Source organism: Anomaloglossus baeobatrachus, chromosome 4, assembly GCF_048569485.1.
Source record: "Anomaloglossus baeobatrachus isolate aAnoBae1 chromosome 4, aAnoBae1.hap1, whole genome shotgun sequence".
NCBI lineage: Eukaryota > Metazoa > Chordata > Amphibia > Anura > Aromobatidae > Anomaloglossus > Anomaloglossus baeobatrachus.
Window position 1 is genome coordinate 590030122 of NC_134356.1, and position 22511 is coordinate 590052632.

General features: G+C 45.1%; 1 protein-coding gene across 3 annotated transcripts in view; it reads right to left on the reverse strand.

Annotated features, from left to right (window-relative positions):
• The window catches only part of SLC4A5 (solute carrier family 4 member 5), a 274330-nt gene that overhangs the window by 198144 nt on the left and 53675 nt on the right, over positions 1-22511 (reverse strand). For all 3 annotated transcript variants that reach the window (XM_075346132.1, XM_075346133.1, XM_075346131.1), the window contains exons 2-3: positions 22068-22129; positions 21785-21976 (exon numbers count right to left, since the gene is read on the reverse strand). In XM_075346132.1, coding sequence (XP_075202247.1) covers positions 21785-21976; positions 22068-22116 — 241 coding nt within the window. In that variant the 5' untranslated portion in view covers positions 22117-22129. The remainder of the gene's footprint in view (positions 1-21784; positions 21977-22067; positions 22130-22511) is intronic.

The following is a 22511-nucleotide window of genomic DNA, read 5'->3' on the forward strand; positions in this document are numbered from 1 at the left end:
GATCACTATGCGCCTGTGTTCCACACCCCTGTCAGCCTTCTGGATTACCTGTATTGTACTGTCCCCAGCATGGGTGCAGTACTCAGTGGTGCCTGACCAGGTCAGGGGCGCCACAGACACAATAGGACACAGGGAGTAAGCCGAGACGCAGTCAAGTCACAGGCAGAGGGTCAGAATTCCAGGAGAGTATGTATTAGATTCAGGGAGTAGACAGACACGTGGTCAGGTAACGGCCCAAGGTCAGAGCCAGGAGATAATGACAAGAATAGGGAGCGGGCAGAGAGGAGTCAATGAACGCTCCAGGGTCAAGAAACTTAGATCAGAATACAAGCACATACACAAACCAAGAGCACAACTGCAGAACCAGAGAGTACGACTGGTGAGGTTCTGTCAGAGCATGCTCAGTAATGAAACAGAGCAATTACCAGGAAGGTGGAACACCTGAGTAATCATCACCTCCCAGAATCTGCATGGAGTCCTGTGTTGTCAAACAATCCATCAGCTAGTGCTCAAGAAACACAGCAGAGCATCTCCAAATGCAAGATGCTCTGCACAAAGGAAATATGTCACTGCCGGCTCTGAAGTTCAGGAAGAAGCAGCAGAGCATGAACTGTGTGCAAGATTCCCTGCACAGAGGAAGACTAACAGCAGGTATGAAAAACAGCTGAAAAGTAAGAATGTTTTAATTAATAGAAGTATTAATAGTTTATTTTTTCCTGTGATAAAAATGCAAAATTAATGAACAGAACAGAAATCTAAATCAAATCAATCAAAGCTGTGACCACCTTTTTGCTTTCAAAACAGCATCAATTCTTCTACATTTTTTGTGTGCAGGGAAGTTGTTCCAGATATCTTGGAGAACTAACCACAGATCTTCTGTGTATGAGACTTGTGCAAATTCTTTCGTTTCTACATATAATCCCGGACAGACCGGATGATGCTGAGATCAGGACTCTGTAGGGGCCGGATCATCACTTCTAGGGCTCCTTGTTCTTCTTTACACTGAAAATTGTTCTTAATGACATTGGCTGCATGTTTGTGGGTCATTGTCCTGATGCAGAATAAATTTGGAGCCAATCAGATTCCTTCCTGATGGTATTGTATGATGGATAAGTAAGTATCTGCCTGTATTTCTCAGCATTGCAAACAACATTAATCCCAGTCATATACTCCCCTCCATATGTTAAAATGCAACCTCAAAGTTGCAAGGCGCCCTCAACATGCATTATTGATATCTGCAGACACTCATTATTGTCCCCTTCTTCAACCCATCAGGAAACAAGCTGCCTTTTGTTGCAAATATTTCTAATTTTGACTCATCATCCAAAGCACCTACTGACATTTTAGTGCATCCTAGTTCCTATGTGTTCAGCAATGTAGTTGCTTTGCCTTTTTTCCATGTTGAAAGCATGGATTGCATTTTGGCTGCAAATCTTCCATTAATATCACTTCTGCCCAGACATTTCCAAACAGTAGATGAGTGTAGCTGGGCCACAATGGTTGCTGCCAGTTGTAAGCTAATGGCACTGCTGGATATCATCTGATTTCCAAGACAAGTAATCCTGATGTGTCTTTTATGGTTCCCTGAAAATTGCCCACAGGAAAATTGCCCACAGGAAAAATGCCCACAGAGAAAATTGCCCACACGGAAATTGCCCACACGGAAAATTGCCCACATGGAAAATTGCCCACATGGAAAATTGCCCACACGGAAAATTGCCAATTGCAGCATCAGAAAGTTTCAGATCTATGATATTTGAGGTGCAAGGTGAGGATGTTCACATGATAGGTGATCAACTTGTGATTTACAGTTGACCTAGTGCAAAACTGCAAAAATACTGAAGATATGTGGTTTGTAGCAGTCTGTCATTATCAGCAATAGATAGACCCAGTCTGCTCTCATTTCTCACTGATTTTGCCTTATCCTCCCACCAGCCCAAAACAGCAGTACATGCAGAACCAGCAGCAGTGTGATCTAAAGGAGCAATCACTACTATCTGTACTCACAAATGTATCACTACTTTATTATCTGTTGAGTTAAGGCCTAGTCACACTAAACAACTTACCAGCGATCCCAACAACGATACAACCTGATAGGGATCGCTGGTAAGTTGCTAGGAGGTCGCTGGTGAGATGTCACACTAAGCGATTCTCCAGCGATCCCACCAGCAACCTGACCTGGCAGGGATCGCTGGAGCATCGCTACACGTGGAAGCATGCTGCGCTTGGTAACTAAGGTAAATATCGGGTAACCAACCCGATATTTACCTTGGTTACCAGCGCACACCGCTTAGCGCTGGCTCCCTGCACACCTAGCCACAGTACACATTGGGTTAATTACCCGATGTGTACTGCAGCTACATGTGCAGAGAGCAGGGAGCCGCGCACACTGCTTAGCGCTGGCTTCCTGCTCTCCTAGCTACAGTACACATGGGGTTAATTACCCGATGTGTACTGCAGCTACATGTGCAGAGAGCAGGGAGCCGTGCACACTGCTTAGCGCTGGCTCCCTGCTCTCCTAGCTACAGTACACATGGGGTTAATTACCCAATGTGTACTGCAGCTACATGTGCAGAGAGCAGGGAGCCGGCACTGACAGCTGAGAGCGGCGGACGCTGGTAACGAAGGTAAATATCGGGTAACCAAGGGCTTCTTGGTTACCCGATGTTTACCGTGGTTACCAGCGTGCGCAGAAGCTGGCTCCTGCTGCCTGCACATTTAGTTGTTGCTCTGTCGCTGTCACACACAGCGATGTGTGCTTCAGAGCGGGAGAGCAACAACTAAAAAATGGCCCAGGACATTCAGCAACAACCAACGACCTCACAGCAGGGGCCAGGTTGTTGCTGGATGTCACACTAAGCAACATCGCTAGTAAGTTGTGCATCAGCAGCGATGTTGCTAGCAATGTTGCTTAGTGTGACGGTACCTTTACCTGTGACTGCAGATCACATCTCATACATTATCATCTCAGCGGGAGCCCACCAAAAGCAGGGTGCTGCTGGCAGACATAGTTGGTCCTGAAAGCCCCAAAGGCACAGCAGAATGGTGAAACTCTGTCGCTTGTACCACCTTGTGTTTGTGCTGGGAATGTATGATACATTTTTATCTCTGTCTGTGTGTCTGCCTCTTTCCCTGTCTGCCTCTTTCCCTCTCCCTGTCTGTCTCTCTCCCTGTCTGTCTCTCTCCCTGTCTGTCTCTCTCCCAGTCTTCCTCTCTCCCAGTCTGCCTCTCTCCCTGTCAGCCTCTCCCTGTCTCTCTCCATCTCTATCTTTCTTTCTCTGTGTCTCTCTCTCCATCTCTCCATCGATATCATATTATCTCACACATAAGCTTCTTATACTAAGAATGTCCTTTGTTCCTATAGCAACCAATCACAGTTCCTATTAATGACCTGTAGCTCCCAGCTCCATTGACTTTAACAGAGGCAGGATTTTTGGTGAAAAACTAAAGCGTGGGGTTAAATTTTCTCCTCAAAACATAGTCTGACGATCCCTGAGTCACATGAGGCGTCTGTGCAAAATTTCGTGATTGTAAATGTGACAGAGCAGATTCCTTTAGCGGACATACACACATGCATACATACATACATTCATAGATACATACAGCTTTATATATTATATTTTATATATACAGTTAGGTCCAGAAATATTTGGACAGTGACACAAGTTTTGTTATTTTAGTTGTTTACAAAAACATGTTCAGAAATACAATTATATATATAATATGGGCTGAAAGTGCACACTCCCAGCTGCAATATGAGAGTTTTCACATCCAAATCGGAGAAAGGGTTTAGGAATCATAGCTCTGTAATGCATAGCCTCCTCTTTTTCAAGGGACCAAAAGTAATTGGACAAGGGACTCTAAGGGCTGCAATTAACTCTGAAGGCGTCTCCCTCGTTAACCTGTAATCAATGAAGTAGTTAAAAGGTCTGGGGTTGATTACAGTTGTGTGGTTTTGCATTTGGAAGCTGTTGCTGTGACCAGACAACATGCGGTCTAAGGAACTCTCAATTGAGGTGAAGCAGAACATCCTGAGGCTGAAAAAAAAGAAAAAATCCAGAGATAGCAGACATGCTTGGAGTAGCAAAATCAACAGTCGGGTACATTCTGAGAAAAAAGGAATAGACTGGTGAGCTTGGGAACTCAAAAAGGCCTGGGTGTCCACGGATGACAACAGTGGTGGATGATCGCCGCATACTTTCTTTGAGGAAGAAGAACCCGTTCACAACATCAACTGAAGTCCAGAACACTCTCAGTGAAGTAGGTGTATCTGTCTCTAAGTCAGCAGTAAAGAGAAGACTCCATGAAAGTAAATACAAAGGGTTCACATCTAGATGCAAACCATTCATCAATTCCAAAAATAGACAGGCCAGAGTTAAATTTGCTGAAAAACACCTCATGAAGCCAGCTCAGTTCTGGAAAAGTATTCTATGGACAGATGAGACAAAGATCAACCTGTACCAGAATGATGGGAAGAAAAAAGTTTGGAGAAGAAAGGGAACGGCACATGATCCAAGGCACACCACATCCTCTGTAAAACATGGTGGAGGCAACGTGATGGCATGGGCATGCATGGCTTTCAATGACACTGGGTCACTTGTGTTTATTGATGACATAACAGCAGACAAGAGTAGCCGGATGAATTCTGAAGTGTACCGGGATATACTTTCAGCCCAGATTCAGCCAAATGCCGCAAAGTTGATCGGACGGTGCTTCATAGTACATATGGACAATGACCCCAAGCATACAGCCAAAGCTACCCAGGAGTTCATGAGTGCAAAAAAGTGGAACATTCTGCAATGGCCAAGTCAATCACCAGATCTTAACCCAATTGAGCATGCATTTCACTTGCTCAAATCCAGACTTAAGACGGAAAGACCCACAAACAAGCAAGACCTGAAGGCTGCGGCTGTAAAGGCCTGGCAAAGCATTAAGAAGGAGGAAACCCAGCGTTTGGTGATGTCCATGGGTTCCAGACTTAAGGCAGTGATTGCCTCCAAAGGATTCGCAACAAAATATTGAAAATAAAAATATTTTGTTTGGGTTTGGTTTATTTGTCCAATTACTTTTGACCTCCTAAAATGTGGAGTGTTTGTAAAGAAATGTGTACAATTCCTACAATTTCTATCAGATATTTTTATTCAAACCTTCAAATTAAACGTTACAATCTGCACTTGAATTCTGTTGTAGAGGTTTCATTTCAAATCCAATGTGGTGGCATGCAGAGCCCAACTCGCGAAAATTGTGTCACTGTCCAAATATTTCTGGACCTAGCTGTATATATATATATATATATATATATATATATATATATATATATATATATAGTGACGTATCAACCGGCTATATTACAATGTTTTGCAGAAGCATGGGTGCTCTGCAATGTGAAGTTGGCTGGGACCTATGGTTCCACAGGATTGCATTACATGCAGAGCCATGGAAGGGTGTGTGATGCTGATTACACACTCCTTACCACCTGTGGGTGTGGCTCCAGGGGTTAAAGCAATCCTGTCTCTGAACCTAGGTGGAGTGTGTCTAGGGCAGTCTAGATAGAGACTAGATCCAGACGTCCAGTGTGTGTACTGGAAACAAGTGAGAGCAGGGAGCTCTGAGAGAGTGTGTCTAGGGCAGTCTAGATAGAGACTAGCTCCAGACGTCCAGTGTGTGTACTGGAAACAAGTGAGAGCAGGGAGCTCTGAGTGTGTGTCTAGGGCAGTCTAGATAGAGACTAGCTCCAGACGTCCAGTGTGTGGACTGGAAACAAGTGAGAGCAGGGAGCTCTGAGTGTGTGTCTAGGGCAGTCTAGATAGAGACTAGCTCCAGACGTCCAGTGTGTGGACTGGAAACAAGTGAGAGCAGAGCCGGGAGCTCTGGGTGTATCAGCCTGTGTGGAGGCTTAACACAAGGCTCTGATATTGAGTCTGAGGTGAGTGCAGCTAAGCCAGGCCAGGGCTGTAGGGCCGAATCTCTCCAGGAGGAGAGACAGACAGAGGTCTGCAGAGGGCCCTGCGTGCTGGAAGGAACCTTGGCTAGAGTTGTACGCTGGCAGGAGCCAGAGAGTGGGGAAGTTGCTAAAACTTCCATTATGGACTTATTATTTATGTTTGAGGGCAGTTTATGCTGAGTGTTTTTAAATAAACTGCCGGAATTTCTATGAGAGACTGTGTACGTGTGTTGCTGAAGCTACCTCGCATCGCTGCAAGCGAGTGGAACCCCCACGTTGCAGGGCGCAACGTTACATATGGTGGAGAATGCGGGCATGCGGTCTGGTTGCTAGAGGCAACGCAGCCTGGTTGCTGAGAGTAACGGTCTAGGACGTATTCCTCTGGATACAAGCGGTTTTGCGGTGGATGGGCGGGACCACGAAAATTTTGTCTGCGCACTCAAGCAGCTGGCGGTGGATCGGCGGGTCCACAAACAGTGACAGCGCTCTCAAGCACCTGGCGGTGAATCAGTGGGTCTGCAGGGTTCTGTGCTGCAGTGGCGAGACACCAGTGACTGGAGGTTCCAGGCCAGCCGGAATTGCGAGGCCCTGCTTGGTGAGCAGTGATACACCACAGGCTGGAGATCCTGGTTGTATGGGCGGTACAACCCGGAAAGATAAGTGGTTCTTTAACCCCCCCCTGTCTTTGACCACGGGTATTACCCATTGGAGCGCCCCTCCGGTTCCTCTTCTCGTTGCAGCATGGAGGGGCTCCTGAACCAGCTGCTGCAGAGCCAGCAGCACCAACAGCATGTGCCTGGAGGTCCAGTGACAGCAGTGGGGGCTGAATGCCAAAAAGAGGGAATGGTCCCTGTGGACGTTGTGGAGGAGCTGTACCAGTTCCTGGTCCGGGGACAGCAGGAGCTGTCAGTGTGTAGCGATGTCGCAGCCATGGACCAGTTTGAGCGTTCCTTTCGGGGCCCAGTATGGACACTAGGTGCCCAGGGAGATAAGGGCGAACGGTGTGAACTGGGGGCTAAGGACATTGCATGGAAACCCCAAAAGGGGGCGGAGTCCCAAAAAGGGGTGGTTGTCCAAAAGGGGCGGAGCCTCAAAAAGCAGTGGCGACCCACCAGGGGGTGGAGCATTCAGAAGCCGAACAGGTGAACTATAGCAAGGGGCAATGGGATTCGCCTTACCTATGTCCTACCTGCAGTATAGGTTATCCATCCGATGTAAGGCCACAGAAGTGCTCCGTGGACTTGAATGGGCTACGTGTGTCTGGTCTGTTAGACCCAGGGAGCCGGCTGACCTTAGTGAGACCCATGCCCAATCTTCATTTTATGGATGGTAGGACAATAGAAGGAAGCTGTGTGCATGGGACCACTAAAGAATATCCTCTGGCCAGAGTGATGATTCAGATGCCCGACCGTATGGGGCGCCCAGACGTGGGTGTGGTTCGGGATTTGATTTATCCTGTTATCATAGGACAGGACTTTGAGTTGTTTAAGGACTTATGGAAGACAGAGGCCGGGACCGATTACACCGGAATGAGTCGGCCCCCGCCTAAGACAGCCTGTTTACCGTATGAGGTTAAAAGGGGTCCTTGTTGTGCAGTTATGTGTGGTAAGGAGGAGATAGCACCTCCTACAATTGACTGTCCTAAGTTAGGGGTGACCAAAGAAAATGATGGACGGACCCAAGTTAGTGACGTGACGTCTCCAAAGGGAAGTGACAGTCTGACCACTAAAACCCAAGTAGTTTCAGGGAAGGAGACTGACACCTGGTTAAGCGGGGACATGTTAGTCCAGGACACCAGGGGGAGTGATGATGACTCCAGTAAAGACACTGACTCTAGAAAGGGGACAAACGAGTACAGTGAGGTACAGATGAGCGAGAAGGGTAAAACATCCTCTCGACGCCAAAGACGTAATAAGCGCCGAGAGGGCGCACAGGGTATGCCGTCTGAGGAAGCAGAGAAAGTGACATGCCTGGTTAATGAAGACATGGTGCCAGTAACAACTGCTACGGTAGAGTCAGACGGTGATATCCTACAAGAGAAAGAGGAATCAGAAACTGACCTGACACATTGTGACGTCAGAAATCAGCAGGCTGCAAATGCAGGGAAGGAGCCCACCAAGGCCGTAATGGTGGTGGTCTCTATGATTTCCAAGTGTGAAGCTGATTGTCTGTCAAGTGAGAGTGGTATAGGAAATGGAATCCTAGAGAGTGAGGGAGGAGGAATAATCCGCAACAGTCACGGTAAGCAGACTGATGAACTACCTGGTGCTGGGGAGGATGACAGCGAATTCAGCCCCAAATCTCTAAAAGGAACAGAGTGCCATGTTGAAGGGTGTGACACCCAGGGTGACACTGCAGAGACCCCAGAGGAAGTTGAAGATAATGCAGTGAAGACCCAAGAAACAGCTGGCGCTGAAGTGAAGAGAGCCTCTGAGGAGGTGAAGTCTGGACCGGAGGTCTCATCCAGGACTGAGAGCCTTCCTGACCTGCTTGGTAAAACCAAGATGGAGGACATAGAAAAGGTCGGGGGTAAGAAGAGTAAGAAACCCAAAGGTTCTAAAGCTGAGGCGGGTACACTGACAAGCAGTGACGTGCTGCCAGAGAAACCGATAAATCAGGACAACAGTGGTCCGTGCGAAGAAGCCATGGACAAGGAGCCGACCCCAGAGTTGAAGGCTGAATCCTCTCCCGCTTCTGAGCAAGCTGATGAGCCACCTATCTGTGAGGCAGCTGAAGGTGAAGCAGTTGAGAGCCATGAGAGGGGTGACTATGACAAAGGTGCACCCCATGACAAAGCCGGAGGTGTAGAGGTGGAAGAAGCCTCTGAAAAAGTGTGTCGTAGACTAGAGAGGTCCGCAAGTGAAGACTCAATCAAGAGGATGAGCAACGACCATCTGAAACAAGAAATACTTCTTAGGCAGGCTACTGAGAGTCGAGTAAGTGAGCTGGAGAAAGAAGTGGCAGAGCTCCGAAGTCGCTTGGCAGAGTGCCAGTCCAGGTCCCAGGTAGCCTTGGAGAAGATGGAGCACCGAGTGTCGATCCTGACCAAACTTGTTGAAGCAGGGGAGGCCCAAAGAGAGCTGACTCTGGAGGCTAAACTGGACAAGCATGTGGAAACGGCAGGAATGAATGAGACTTCTGTCGTCAAGTGCATGGTGGATATACCTGAGGACTTAAGAGAAGCGTGTGCAACCGAGTGCATGCATGACGAATGTAAGAGAGCTGTGGAAGCGTGTGAGGTCTACTGTACCCCAGAGGCTGAACAGTTAGTGATATTGTCCACCAGTAAAATTACTGGGCAGCGGGTGGCTATTCTAAAGGACATGCACTTCAGATGTGTTCGTATGAAGTGGTAGGTCCAACTGCAAAATGAGGAAGCCACTAGACAGCTGGAGTATAAAAGGAAAGCGCAGAGTCTGGCGGAAGATATCGTCCAAGTACCCTGGGCTCTGGTGGGGAGAGTCATTGGAAGAACCGGACGAGTCATGCAAGACATGGTGAATAAGTCGGGATTAGTGAGATTAAGAATCCCTGCTGCTAATGAAAGCAAGATACCCAGGGAAGCTGGTATGGTTCCGTTCGTCTGTGTCAGGACTGTAGAGAGTCTTGGAAACATTCGAAGCCTTCTTGGATATCGGGTACACCATGTACGTGACATGGAGCGGTTGAGGCAAGAAAACCTGAAAATTGAGGAGCAGCTTCGCCAACTGTGTGGGGGACAGCAGCCGTCTTCTCCCCGTTGTTCAGAGGAAAGAAGTGAAAGATGGCGTGTCGGTCCAGTAGTTAAGATACGCGATAAAAGGAATCGCCGACAGAAAAGTACCCTGCGATGTACGGTAGATAGGGGCCGCTATGAGCTTAGAGTTCCCGACAGTAGCCCTGGGGGTACACGAGTAAGCCTAGGTTCGGACAAAACTGTAGGTTTGACTGAGGACGTGTCTCTCTACTACTGTGACCCTGGGAGGGGGTCAGAGAGGGAACGGTCCGGAAAGGGGACATCCTTTAACCCTAGGTTGACACGACAGGGTTTGGTGACAGTGTCGGGCGATGTCTCAGGGACTTATGCTCTTGGGCACCTTGGCCACTTGGCCATCTCGACTGGTGGGGCATGGCGGCGGGGATACCCTGTCTCGCGGTCCCGGGTCGTTGGCAAGTGTTCTCCCCTACGGGTTTGAACAGAGGGGGAGGGTATGTGACGTATCAACCGGCTGTATTACAAAGGGCCGGTATGTTTTGCAGAAGCATGGGTGCTCTGCAATGTGAAGTTGGCTGGGACCTGTGGTTCCACAGGATTGCATTACATGCAGAGCCATGGAAGGGTGTGTGATGCTGATTACACACTCCTTACCATCTGTGGGTGTGGCTCCAGGGGTTAAAGCAATCCTGTCTCTGAACCTAGGTGGAGTGTGTCTAGGGCAGTCTAGATAGAGACTAGATCCAGACGTCCAGTGTGTGTACTGGAAACAAGTGAGAGCAGGGAGCTCTGAGAGAGTGTGTCTAGGGAAGTCTAGATAGAGACTAGCTCCAGACGTCCAGTGTGTGGACTGGAAACAAGTGAGAGCAGAGCCGGGAGCTCTGGGTGTATCAGCCTGTGTGGAGGCTGAACACAAGGCTCTGATATTGAGTCTGAGGTGAGTGCAGCCAAGCCAGGCCAGGGCTGTAGGGCCGAATGTCTCCAGGAGGAGAGACAGACAGGGGTCTGCAGAGGGCCCTGCGTGCTGGAAGGAACCTTGGCTAGATTTGTATGCTGGCAGGAGCCAGAGAGTGGGGAAGTTGCTAAAACTTCCATTATAGACTTATTATTTATGTTTGAGGGCAGTTTATGCTGAGTGTTTTTAAATAAACTGCCGGAATTTCTATGAGAGACTGTGTACGTGTGTTGCTGAAGCTACCTCACACCACTGCAAGCGAGCGGAACCCCCACGTTGCAGGGCGCAACGTTACAATATATATATATATATATATATATATATATATATATATATACAGTTAGATCCAGAAATATTTGGACAGTGACACAATTTTCGCGAGTTTGGCTCTTCATGCCACCACATTGGATTTGAAATGAAATCTCTACAACAGAATTCAAGTGCAGATTGTAACGTTTAATTTGAAGGTTTGAACAAAAATATCTGATAGAAATTGTAGGAATTGTACACATTTCTTTACAAACACTCCACATTTTAGGAGGTCAAAAGTAATTGGACAAATAAACCAAACCCAAACAAAATATTTTTATTTTCAATATTTTGTTGCGATTCCTTTGGAGGCAATCACTGCCTTAAGTCTGGAACCCATGGACATCACCAAACGCTGGGTTTCCTCCTTAATGCTTTGCCAGGCCTTTACAGCCGCAGCCTTCCGGTCTTGCTTGTTTGTGGGTCTTTCCGTCTTAAGTCTGGATTTGAGCAAGTGAAATGCATGCTCAATTAGGTTAAGATCTGGTGATTGACTTGGCCATTGCAGAATGTTCCACTTTTTTGCACTCATGAACTCCTGGGTAGCTTTGGCTGTATGCTTGGGGTCATTGTCCATCTGTACTATGAAGCGCCGTCCGATCAACTTTGCGGCATTTGGCTGAATCTGGGCTGAAGGTATATCCCGGTACACTTCAGAATTCATCCAGCTACTCTTGTCTGCTGTTATGGCATCAATAAACACAAGTGACCCAGTGCCATTAAAAGCCATGCATGCCCATGCCATCACGTTGCTTCCACCATGTTTTACAGAGGATGTGGTGTGCCTTGGATCATGTGCCGTTCCCTTTCTTCTCCAAACTTTTTTCTTACCATCATTCTGGTACAGGTTGATCTTTGTCTCATCTGTCCATAGAATACTTTTCCAGAACTGAGCTGGCTTCATGAGGTGTTTTTCAGCAAATTTAACTCTGGCCTGTCTATTTTTGGAATTGATGAATGGTTTGCATCTAGATGTGAACCCTTTGTATTTACTTTCATGGAGTCTTCTCTTTACTGTTGACTTAGAGACAGATACACCTACTTCACTGAGAGTGTTCTGGACTTCAGTTGATGTTGTGAACGGGTTCTTCTTCACCAAAGAAAGTATGCGGCGATCATCCACCACTGTTGTCATCTGTGGACACCCAGGCCTTTTTGAGTTCCCAAGCTCACCAGTCTATTCCTTTTTTCTCAGAATGTACCCGACTGTTGATTTTGCTACTCCAAGCATGTCTGCTATCTCTCTGATGGATTTTTTCTTTTTTTTCAGCCTCAGGATGTTCTACTTCACCTCAATTGAGAGTCCCTTAGACCGCATGTTGTCTGGTCACAGCAACAGCTTCCAAATGCAAAACCACACAACTGTAATCAACCCCAGACCTTTTAACTACTTCATTGATTACAGGTTAACGAGGGAGACGCCTTCAGAGTTAATTGCAGCCCTTAGAGTCCCTTGTCCAATTACTTTTGGTCCCTTGAAAAAGAGGAGGCTATGCATTACAGAGCTATGATTCCTAAACCCTTTCTCCGATTTGGATGTGAAAACTCTCATATTGCAGCTGGGAGTGTGCACTTTCAGCCCATATTATATATATAATTGTATTTCTGAACATGTTTTTGTAAACAGCTAAAATAACAAAACTTGTGTCACTGTTCAAATATTTCTGGCCCTGACTGTATATATATATAAAATATATATATATATATATATATATATATATATGCACACACACACACACACACAAGTTTTTCGAGAAATTTTGCCAGTATGGGGCCCTGAAATTCATAGTGGCGGCCCTGTGTTTTTGCAGTGGTGTAACTAGAGTCCAATGGGCCCCAGTGTGAAATTTGGACCTGCCCCCACCATTCACACATGTTTTTCGCATGTATGGGCCCTTGTAGCGTTCTAACTTCTATCAAGACTTATGAACTGTCTCCCATCCCCCTTCATTATGTAGTAATGTCCCCCGTCCTGGTATATATGCCTATCGTCCTGGTGAATATGTCCTCATCCTGGTATATATGTCCCAATGCTGGTATATAAGGTCCTCATCCTGGTATGTATGGTCCATGTTGTCTCCATCCTGGTATATATGCCCCCTTCTTGGTATATATGTTCCCATCCTGGGTTACATGGTCCCCAATCCTAGTGGCCATTCATATCTGTTGGCAATTTTCTGTGGACATTTTTCACATATCATGTGAACATCCTCATCTTACACCTCAAATATCATAGATCTGAAACTTTCTGATGCTGCAATTGGCAATTTTCTGTGTGGGCAATTTTCTGTGTGGGCAACTTTCCATGTGGGCAATTTTCCATGTGGGCAATTTTCCGTGTGGGCAATTTTCCATGTGGGCAATTTTACGTGTGGGCAATTTTCCATGTGGGCAATTTTTCGTGTGGGCAATTTTCCTGTGGACATTTTTCCTGTGGGCATTTTTCCTGTGGGCATTTTTCCTGTGGGCAATTTTCATGTGGGTATTTTTCTTGTGGGCAATTTTCCTGTGGCCATTTTTCTGGTCACCGTCTTTTATCTGCTCCACTAAGCTTTCTTGGCTGTTCACAGTGCCTACTGTCCTCAATGTTGCTCATCTCTTAGTGCATCTTAAAAAGATCTTTAACAGCACATCTTGAAATCCCAGTCTACTCTTAAGTCTTTACCTGGGAGAGACCTTGCTAATGCAGTACAGTGCTGGCCAAAAGTATTGGCAACCCTGCAATTCTGTCAGAGAATGCTCAGTTTCTTTCTGAAAATTATTGCAATCACAAATTCTTTGGTATTATTATCTTCATTTATTTTGCTTGCAATGAAAAAACACAAAAGAGAATGAAACAAAAATCAAATCATTGATCATTTCACACAAAACTCCAAAAATGGGCCAGACAAAAGTATTGGCACCCTTAACCTAATACTTGGTTGCACAACATTTAGCCAAAATAACTGCGAACAACCGCTTCTGGTAACCATCAATGAGTTTCTTACAATGCTCTGCTGGAATTTTAGACCATTCTTCTTTGGCAAACTGCTCTAGGTCCCTGAGATTTGAAGGGTGTCTTCTCCAAACTGCCATTTTGAGATCTCTCCACAGGTGTTCTATGGGATTCAGGTCTGGACTCATTGCTGGCCCCTTTAGTAGTCTCCAGTGCTTTGTATCAAACCATTTTCTAGTGCTTTTTGAAGTTTGTTTTGGGTCATTGTCCTGCTGGAAGACCCATGACCTCTGAGGAAGACCCAGCTTTCTCACACTGGGCCCTACATTATGCTGCAAAATTTGTTGGTAGTCTTCAGACTTCATAATGCCATGCACATGGTCAAGCAGTCCAGTGCCAGAGGCAGCAAAGCAACCCCAAAACATCAGGGAACCTCCGCCATGTTTGACTGTAGGGACCGTGTTCTTTTCTTTGAATGCCTCTTTTTTGTTTCCTGTAAACTCTATGTTGTTGGCTTTTCCCAAAAAGCTCTACTTTTGTCTCATCTGACCAGAGAACATTCTTCCAAAACGTTTTAAGCTTTCTCAGGTAAGCTTTGGCAAACTCCAACCTGGCTTTCTTATGTCTCGGGGTAAGAAGTGGGGTCTTCCTGGGTATCCTACCATACAGTCCCTTTTCATTCAGACGCCGACGGATAGTACGGGTAGACACTGTTGTACCCTCGGACTGCAGGGCAGCTTGAACTTGTTTGGATGTTAGTCGAGGTTCTTGATCCACCATCCACACAATCTTGCGTTGAAATCTCTCGTCAATTTTTCTTTTCCTTCCACATCTAGGGAGGTTAGCCACAGTGCCATGGGCTTTAAACTTCTTGATGACACTGCGCACCGTAGACACAGGAACTTTCAGGTGTTTGGAGATGGACTTGTAGCATTGAGATTGCTCATGCTTCCTCACAATTTGGATTCTCAAGTCCTCAGACAGTTCTTTGTTCTTCTTTCTTTTCTCCATGCTCAATGTGGTACACACATGGACACATGACAGAGGTTGAGTCAACTTTAATCCATGTCAACTGGCTGCAAGTGTGATTTAGTTATTGCCAACACCTGTTAGGTGCCACAGGTAAGTTACAGGTGCTGTTAATTACACAAATTAGAGAAGCATCACATGATTTTTCAAACAGTGCCAATACTTTTGTCCACCCCCTTTTTTATGTTTGGTGTGGAATTATATCCAATTTTGCTTTATGACAATTTTTTGTTTCATTGAAAAATTAAATGAATATAATAATAACAAAGAATTTGTGATTGCAATCATTTTCAAGAAGAAACTGAGTATTATCTGACAGAATTGCAGGGGTGCCAATACTTTTGGCCAGCACTGTATAACTACCTTGTGACTTATGCTGAGCTCAGTTTTGCCATGGTTTATGTCCTGAAGCAAAGAACTGTCTTTCACAACCTCACCTTAGTAGCAGAGTTTGGATAGTGCTTACCCAGTTTTAAGTTTCTTAAACAGCTGTTTCTGTTTTGCTTAATAACTGTGGGTTAACTTACAAAATGATGATCGTTATCACCTGTTTGGTATAACTAGTTATTCATATACCTGAATATAATCTTACTAAATCCACTTGGAATTGATACTTTGATGTTGTCTTGAAGGCAAACGGCGGTCACACCAATTATTGATTTGATTTAGATTTCTGTTTTGTTCAGTTACTTTGCATTTTAAAATAAAAATAAAACTATGAGCACTTCTATTTTTGAATTCATTCTTACTTTGAAGCATTTTGTACACCTGCCTAAAGGTTGCACAATAGTGTATGTCTCCCTGACTGCGCTCTGAGGCCCTCTCTGTTATCCACATTCTTACTTTTAGAATGGATTTTTCAGACATAAAAATCCATGTTAAAAAACTCTGTGTGAATATAACCTTACTGACAGATCAGTTAGGAGGGGCTCACAAGGGTCTGGGACTCTCTGTACTAACACAACCCATCATTCTTTGCATCTAGGACAGGGTTTGTATGAACCATTGTTCCAGAAAGCATTGCTCCTTAGACCAAACAGGTATAAATAAAAACTGAAAAGAATTAAAATATTTATAATGCATTTCTCATTATTTCATGTCTTGTATTTCCGGGAGGACCCCTTTAAGTGTGAAGAATTTTAATGTATATTGGGTAATGTAATATTAGGGTTGGATATACTGTCCTATTTTGGTGCATTTTTATAAATGCTTAATTTTCTCCATGAAGAAACATGTCACTTTGTTACAATAAATACATTTATGACAGATAGATAGATAGATAGATAGAGGGATAGATAGATAGATAGATAGATAGAGGGATAGATAGAGGGATAGATAGATAGATAGAGGGATAGATAGATAGATAGATAGATAGATAGATAGATATATAGATAGATAGATAGATAGATATATAGATAGATAGATAGATAGATAGATAGATAGAGGGATAGATAGAGGGATAGATAGATAGATAGAGGGATAGATAGATAGATAGATAGATAGATAGAGGGATAGATAGATAGATAGATAGATAGATAGATAGAGGGATAGATAGATAGATAGATAGAGGGATAGATAGATAGAGAGAGAGAAAACAATTGAAAAACCTTGAAAAGGATTCACGTATTGGAACTGAAATGTCACCACATTGGCCTTATACGTAAAATTTTAGTTTGGTACACTCTGTTTGTGTTCTGCCTCCAGTTTTTCATTTTTATCGAGATGGCTTGGTATGTACTAGGGAGGCTTTGCAACCTAATTTCTCAAAGTTGCTGCTCTATTTCTTTTTTAAATAGATAGATATGTGACATAAAGAGATAGATAGATAGATAGATAGATAGATAGATAGATAGATAGCTATGGGATAGAGAGATATGAGATAGATAGAAAGAGAACTATGATAATCCATGGACATCCATAGCCCCCACCCTGGATGTGCCTGGATGTGCCCCCATCCATCCTTCCTACAGTCCCTACCCATCATCCCCACAGTCCTGGTCCCTAATGTACACTTGCTTTGGCAAAACTAATATGTATTTGGTGCTGCCAATAAAGCTTATTTCATTTGATATGAGATAGATAGATAATTATGGGATAGATAGAAAGATAGATAGATAATGGGATAGATAGATAGATAATGGGATAGATAGATAAATAGATAAATAGATAATGGGATAGATAGATAATGTGATAGATAGATAGATAGATAATGGGATAGATAGATAATGGGATAGATAGATAGATAGATAGATAGATAGATAGATAGATAGATAGATAGATAGATAGATAATGGGATAGATAGATAAATAGATAGATAGATAGATAATGGGATAGATAGATTAAAAAGATAGATGGATAGATGGATAGATAAATAGATAGATAGATAAATAGATAGATAGATAAATAGATAGATAGATTGATAGAAAATTGGAACAGCACATTAAAAAATAAAATATAATAATAAATAGATAGATAGGAGATATCACCCATTCCCTGTAGACTGTGAGACCTCGCGGGCAGGGTCCTCTCTCCTCCTGTGCCAGTCTTTTTTGGAATGTTCATGATTGTTGTACTTGTTTATTATGTATACCCTTTTAATTGTAAAGCGTCATGGAATAAATGGCGCTATAATAAATAATAATAATAATAAAAAAAAAATAGATAGATAGATAAGCAGATCGATAGATAGATAGATAGATAGATAGGAGATACATAGATAATAGGATTCCACGCATTTCTTTAAATTCCTGATCCCAGTATGTCAGTATGCGGTGGTGACTGTGGACAGAATGACTGGATGTGAGCTGTAATGTCTCAGCCTTATGAAGCACTGGCCCTCGTACAGTCCCCAGGTCTTACCTGGAGGTGGTACCTGCATGCTGCCCCGCCGTCCTCTTCTCTACTGACTGAAGTTTCTGTACTTCAGCTACAGCTTAGTGAGCAGATTACAGAGTTTCAAGTGCTTTACCATGGACAGGGGTTTTCATAGTGTGAGGTCACAAAATCCAGTATCTGAAGGTGATACGACCTGAGCCTAATATAAAGCAGCTCAGAGTTCTGTATGCACCAATGAATAATGAACATGTACTCGTTCTTGCCACCATTACTTGGATAAAATGTGCTTTTAAACTGAAACTGATAACTACTGTGTGATTTTACAGAGCTGCCGACAAGCCTATAGTCAGTCTACAGTTACCAACATCCTAGTGTAACTGCAGGCCCAACCTGCCAGTTGTCAAACTACTGTAATTCTGGGCTACCGCCCTGGGTCTGGAGCTCTGAGTGGGCCCATGGCCAGATTGCCCTCATTAAAATGTTTTGTGTACCAACACATACTCCCCTGGTGCAGATCTCAGGGAAGACAACTTTCCTGGAATTATGTTGCTGGCAATAAAGAATGGCAGCGCAGCTCCAGGGAAGCTCCCGCCATTGTTCTGATGATGTCATTAGCCAGTGCTGCTGCTGGCGCTAGTGTGACGCCCTGGACTAGCCAGGTAGTCACAGGTAGGCCCTTTGTATAACACCCGTCCCCCTAAAAAGGTAACAGCAGCCAACCACACTAAATCCTAGTCACCTCCCTCAGAGCTTGAAGGGCACACTAGGGGGCGGAGCCAGGCAGTTGGCCACGCCCACCGAGGAGTCCAGAGGGCCTGAGGCAGGAGAAACTGTAGTCAGTCAGTCAGAAAAGTCAGTCAGTAGAGTGCAGTTAAGTGGAGTTGAGAGGAGGAGTGTGCAGCAGGCCTGTGGTAACAGGTCTGCAGCGGAAACTGACAGGTGCCAGGGTCGTAGCCCTGGTACCTTGGCTTAAAAGCAGGCGGTGGCCTGGCCTGCAGGAGCCGGGAAGACGGCCAGGTGGAACCGTAAGGGACCGGGGACAGGGTAGTGGCCCACCGGTACCGAACCGGGGAACCGACCGGAAACCGGAGCACAAGGGGGGACCCAGAATGAGGCCCAGAAGCCACTGGACCACGTCGAATTCACTGATTGAGGTCTGGACCTTAGGTCCTTTCCCATCCCAAGACCCGAAAGAAGGCAACAGCCCACCGAGGGGGATAGAAAGCCACCGCACAGGCAGAGAGATCCCACGGGCCAGTGCCTACGGGCAAACGGACTCCACCGGTACATACACAGCTGGGGAGCGGACTCCCGCTGCTAAGGCACAGGCAGTCTACACAAACATAACAAGGTGCAGGAAGAAGGCCAGGACCACCAACCCGGGTGGGGGACAAGACTCAGCCAGCTGCGGGCACCGACCACCATCAACTTTGTTCATCAGAGACTTGAGTGTGTCAGTAATCGTGAGTACAACAGTGCCATCCGTCCGCGCACCGCCCAACTGTCACTCTCCCCAAGCGGGTCCCGGGGCCACCATCCCTGCCCATGGAAGGGTTAACATCTTGCTGCACTACCATCTTCCCCGGGTTCCCCCGTAACTGCAGCGGTGGTGTCTACACCTTCACCACGTCCCGTGGGTGGCGTCATGAACTCAAACACGGCTCCGGCCGTACACCTACCTAACCACCCCCATCTAGATCGCCAGCATCCCCTTGCAGAGCAAAGTGACCCCCGGGTCCGGAGGCGCTCAAGCCACCCAGCAAACGAGCCCGGACCCGAGCGGCACGGCCGCAGCCGAGCACGGGGCGGTACACTAGCATGTACATGTCAGTGTAGGAGGTGGTCGTGTTGCCCCCACTCCTACTGAACTTTATACTATTTTTATATGTTTCAAGTCAAGTGTGTTTTATATGGACTATACTGCAGGATAATGCGTTTCCCCAATGTAGCAGAACCAACATTGTGCAGCAGCCGACGCCGCATATCGCTGAGGCCTGGTAAGGTTAACTGTATAGTTATGTAATGTTACTGTGTGCAAACGTATTAACGATGTATATGGTAATGTAAATTGTAATCTGTTATGTGTTAGCAATGTGTGGAGAATGTTAAGTAGGGTGTAGTGTAAGGTAATGTATAGGAATGTTGTGAAGATCAAGCAGTATCAGATACTTTCTGGTTACAGAGGGAGCTGAGAGCAAAGGTGGGAGGAGTGACAGATGGCCAGGGGGTTGGTTGTAGAGACAGGCCTGTGACACAGGGGTTCCAGTAGTGAGAACGTGACCTTGTAACATGGTTCCATCAGGGAACCTGGAGGTACTGTATTCTCCAAGAGTCCGGAGCCTATGACTCACCTCGGAACGGGATTAGAAGAGTCCAGGGACTAGATGGATGTGCTCAAGAGTGAGTTCCTCAGGATGGACCTAGAGAAGTTCAGGGACTAGAAGTTGTCAGAGACAGTGAGTGGACCACGTGTAGCCTTGGAGAGAAGTACAGGGGGGAAGTGGAGGCATAGGCCGAGCAGTTGAAAGACTAGGTCCCAGACAGTAGGATAGGCCAGATGGAGTACCCTGGGAAAATAGGCAGCAGAACCGCTTAAATGTGGCCATGTTTGTCATGAAGGTGGAAGAAGTAATAAAACGTTTAGTTATTTTGCCAAGAGTTCTTCAGTGTCCTGTGTCCATCTAAAAGATCCAAGATTGTGACCAGCTGTGGGGTGAAGGACGCCACCTTGAAGAGTACAGTAAGTGTTGCCCACCCCACCTGAAGCAGTCTACAAGCATTGTCTCTCTCTGGCAAAGGAGTGCGGAGCCCTCATGGCCCAGCATCTGCATCTTCCTTTAACGGCATCAAGAAGAAGTGGAGCCCCGGGGCAATGGAAATGAGTTGAGTATGTGATTTTCTTGTTCTTCTTTCATTTGTGTATGGGTTTGTGGGGGCTCATACTGTATACAGGAGGCTATGTGGGGACTCAAAACTGTATATAGGAGGATTTATGTATAGGAGGATATGTGGGAGCTCATGCTGTATAAAGGAGGCTATTTGGGGACTCATGCATAGGGACTATGTGGGGGCTTATGCTGTATATAGGAGGCTATGTGGGGGCTCATGCAGAGGGGCTATGTAGGGGCTTATGCAGAGGGGCTATGTGGGGGCTCATGCAGTGGGCTATGTGGGGGCTCATGTTGTATATCACAGGCCATGTGGAGGCTCATACTGTAAATAGGAGGCTATATGAGGGCTTGTGCTGTATATAGGAGGCTATATGAGAGCTCATTCTGTATATAGAAGTCTAGGTGGGGGCTCATGCTATATATAGGAGTCTATGTGGGGGCTGCTGCTGTATATGGGAGGCTATGTGGTGCTCATACTGCATATAGGAGGCTATGTAGGGATCATACTGTATATATGAGGTAAATTTGAAAAGAATTCCAGCAATCAAGTCCATGGAAAAATGTCTTCATTAAAAATATCACTTTTATTTATAAATCCAAATTAAAAAAAGTCCATAGTATGATTCAAACTGCCCCACAAGAGGGCGCGTCCTCTTGTGGGGCAGTTTGAATCATACCATGGACTTTTTTAATATGGATTTATAAAAAAAAGTGATATTTTTAATGAAGAAATTTTTCCATGGACTTGATTGCTGGAATTCTTTTCAAATTTATGCCATGAGTTCTGCTACCTTCCTTTTCCCTGCACGGTCCTGGATAAGCGGTCTCCCATGAAAAACAGGTGAGCTGGACAAAAGTTTTGTTTGGTTGTTCTGTATATATGAGGCTATGTGGGAGCTCATGCTTTATACAGGAGGCTATGTGGGAGCTTATTCTGTACATAGGCACGCTTCAACTACCAATTGTTAAAGTTCTAGTGATCGGCAGTTATTTCACCAAAGTTACATTTATTGTAATTTGGGTACAATAATATATGTCACCATATTGTTCTGCATGTCAGTACACCATATTGGAGACAGAGTGAGGCCACTGTATTGGACACCATCTACGTAAGGCTAACCTTGTGTTCAAGCCTCACTTGACTATTTCTTTTGATTCGGGTATATTTCCTTTTCTTCATTTTGTCACTTACTGGTTCTGCTGATGTTATAATTCTCATTGTCATAGTTGAGTCTTCCTCCTTCATCTGTATCTAAATGCTCATCCATGCTATATTGCTTCTCATTTTCACTGCTCCTTTCCCGGCTGGATAAAGACCTTCTCCGACGTCTCTTTCTTCTGTAACTCCTTGGAGCTGGCACTCCGATGTAGATAGAGTGGTAATCTGGAGAGATGCCAGAGTAAGAATGTAAGTCACCATCAGAAGCCATCAATATACCATTAACTAAACGGCTAATATTATTCTGCAAGCATACCCTCTTCATCTTCATATCTCTTCCTGGAGCTGCTGATATCATCATCCATTGTATCCAAAGAGCTAAAAGAGAAAACACATAAAGTATGATGGGATTATTTTTAGACTAAATTGCTACGAGTATGAAAAAAACCCCTAAGTTTGCAGTTATCGCATCATAGATGATTGATGGATATGTTTCAGAATCAAATTATTAACTTGTTTCTTTTGTTACAGTTTTGTAATTTGCATGGTATAATAAGGAACTTTTTAAGATTTTAAGATTATAGTGGGTAACCAAATTGGGAACAGCAACAAAAGAACCATTGCCTAAGGAAAAAAATTACCTGAAAGCACAAATTTCATCAGATTTCACATACGATACTGTGCAAACATTTTAGGTTGGTTTGGAAAAAGTCAGGTATATTGTAGGATTATATTCAGTTGAATGTGTGACCAATTATAC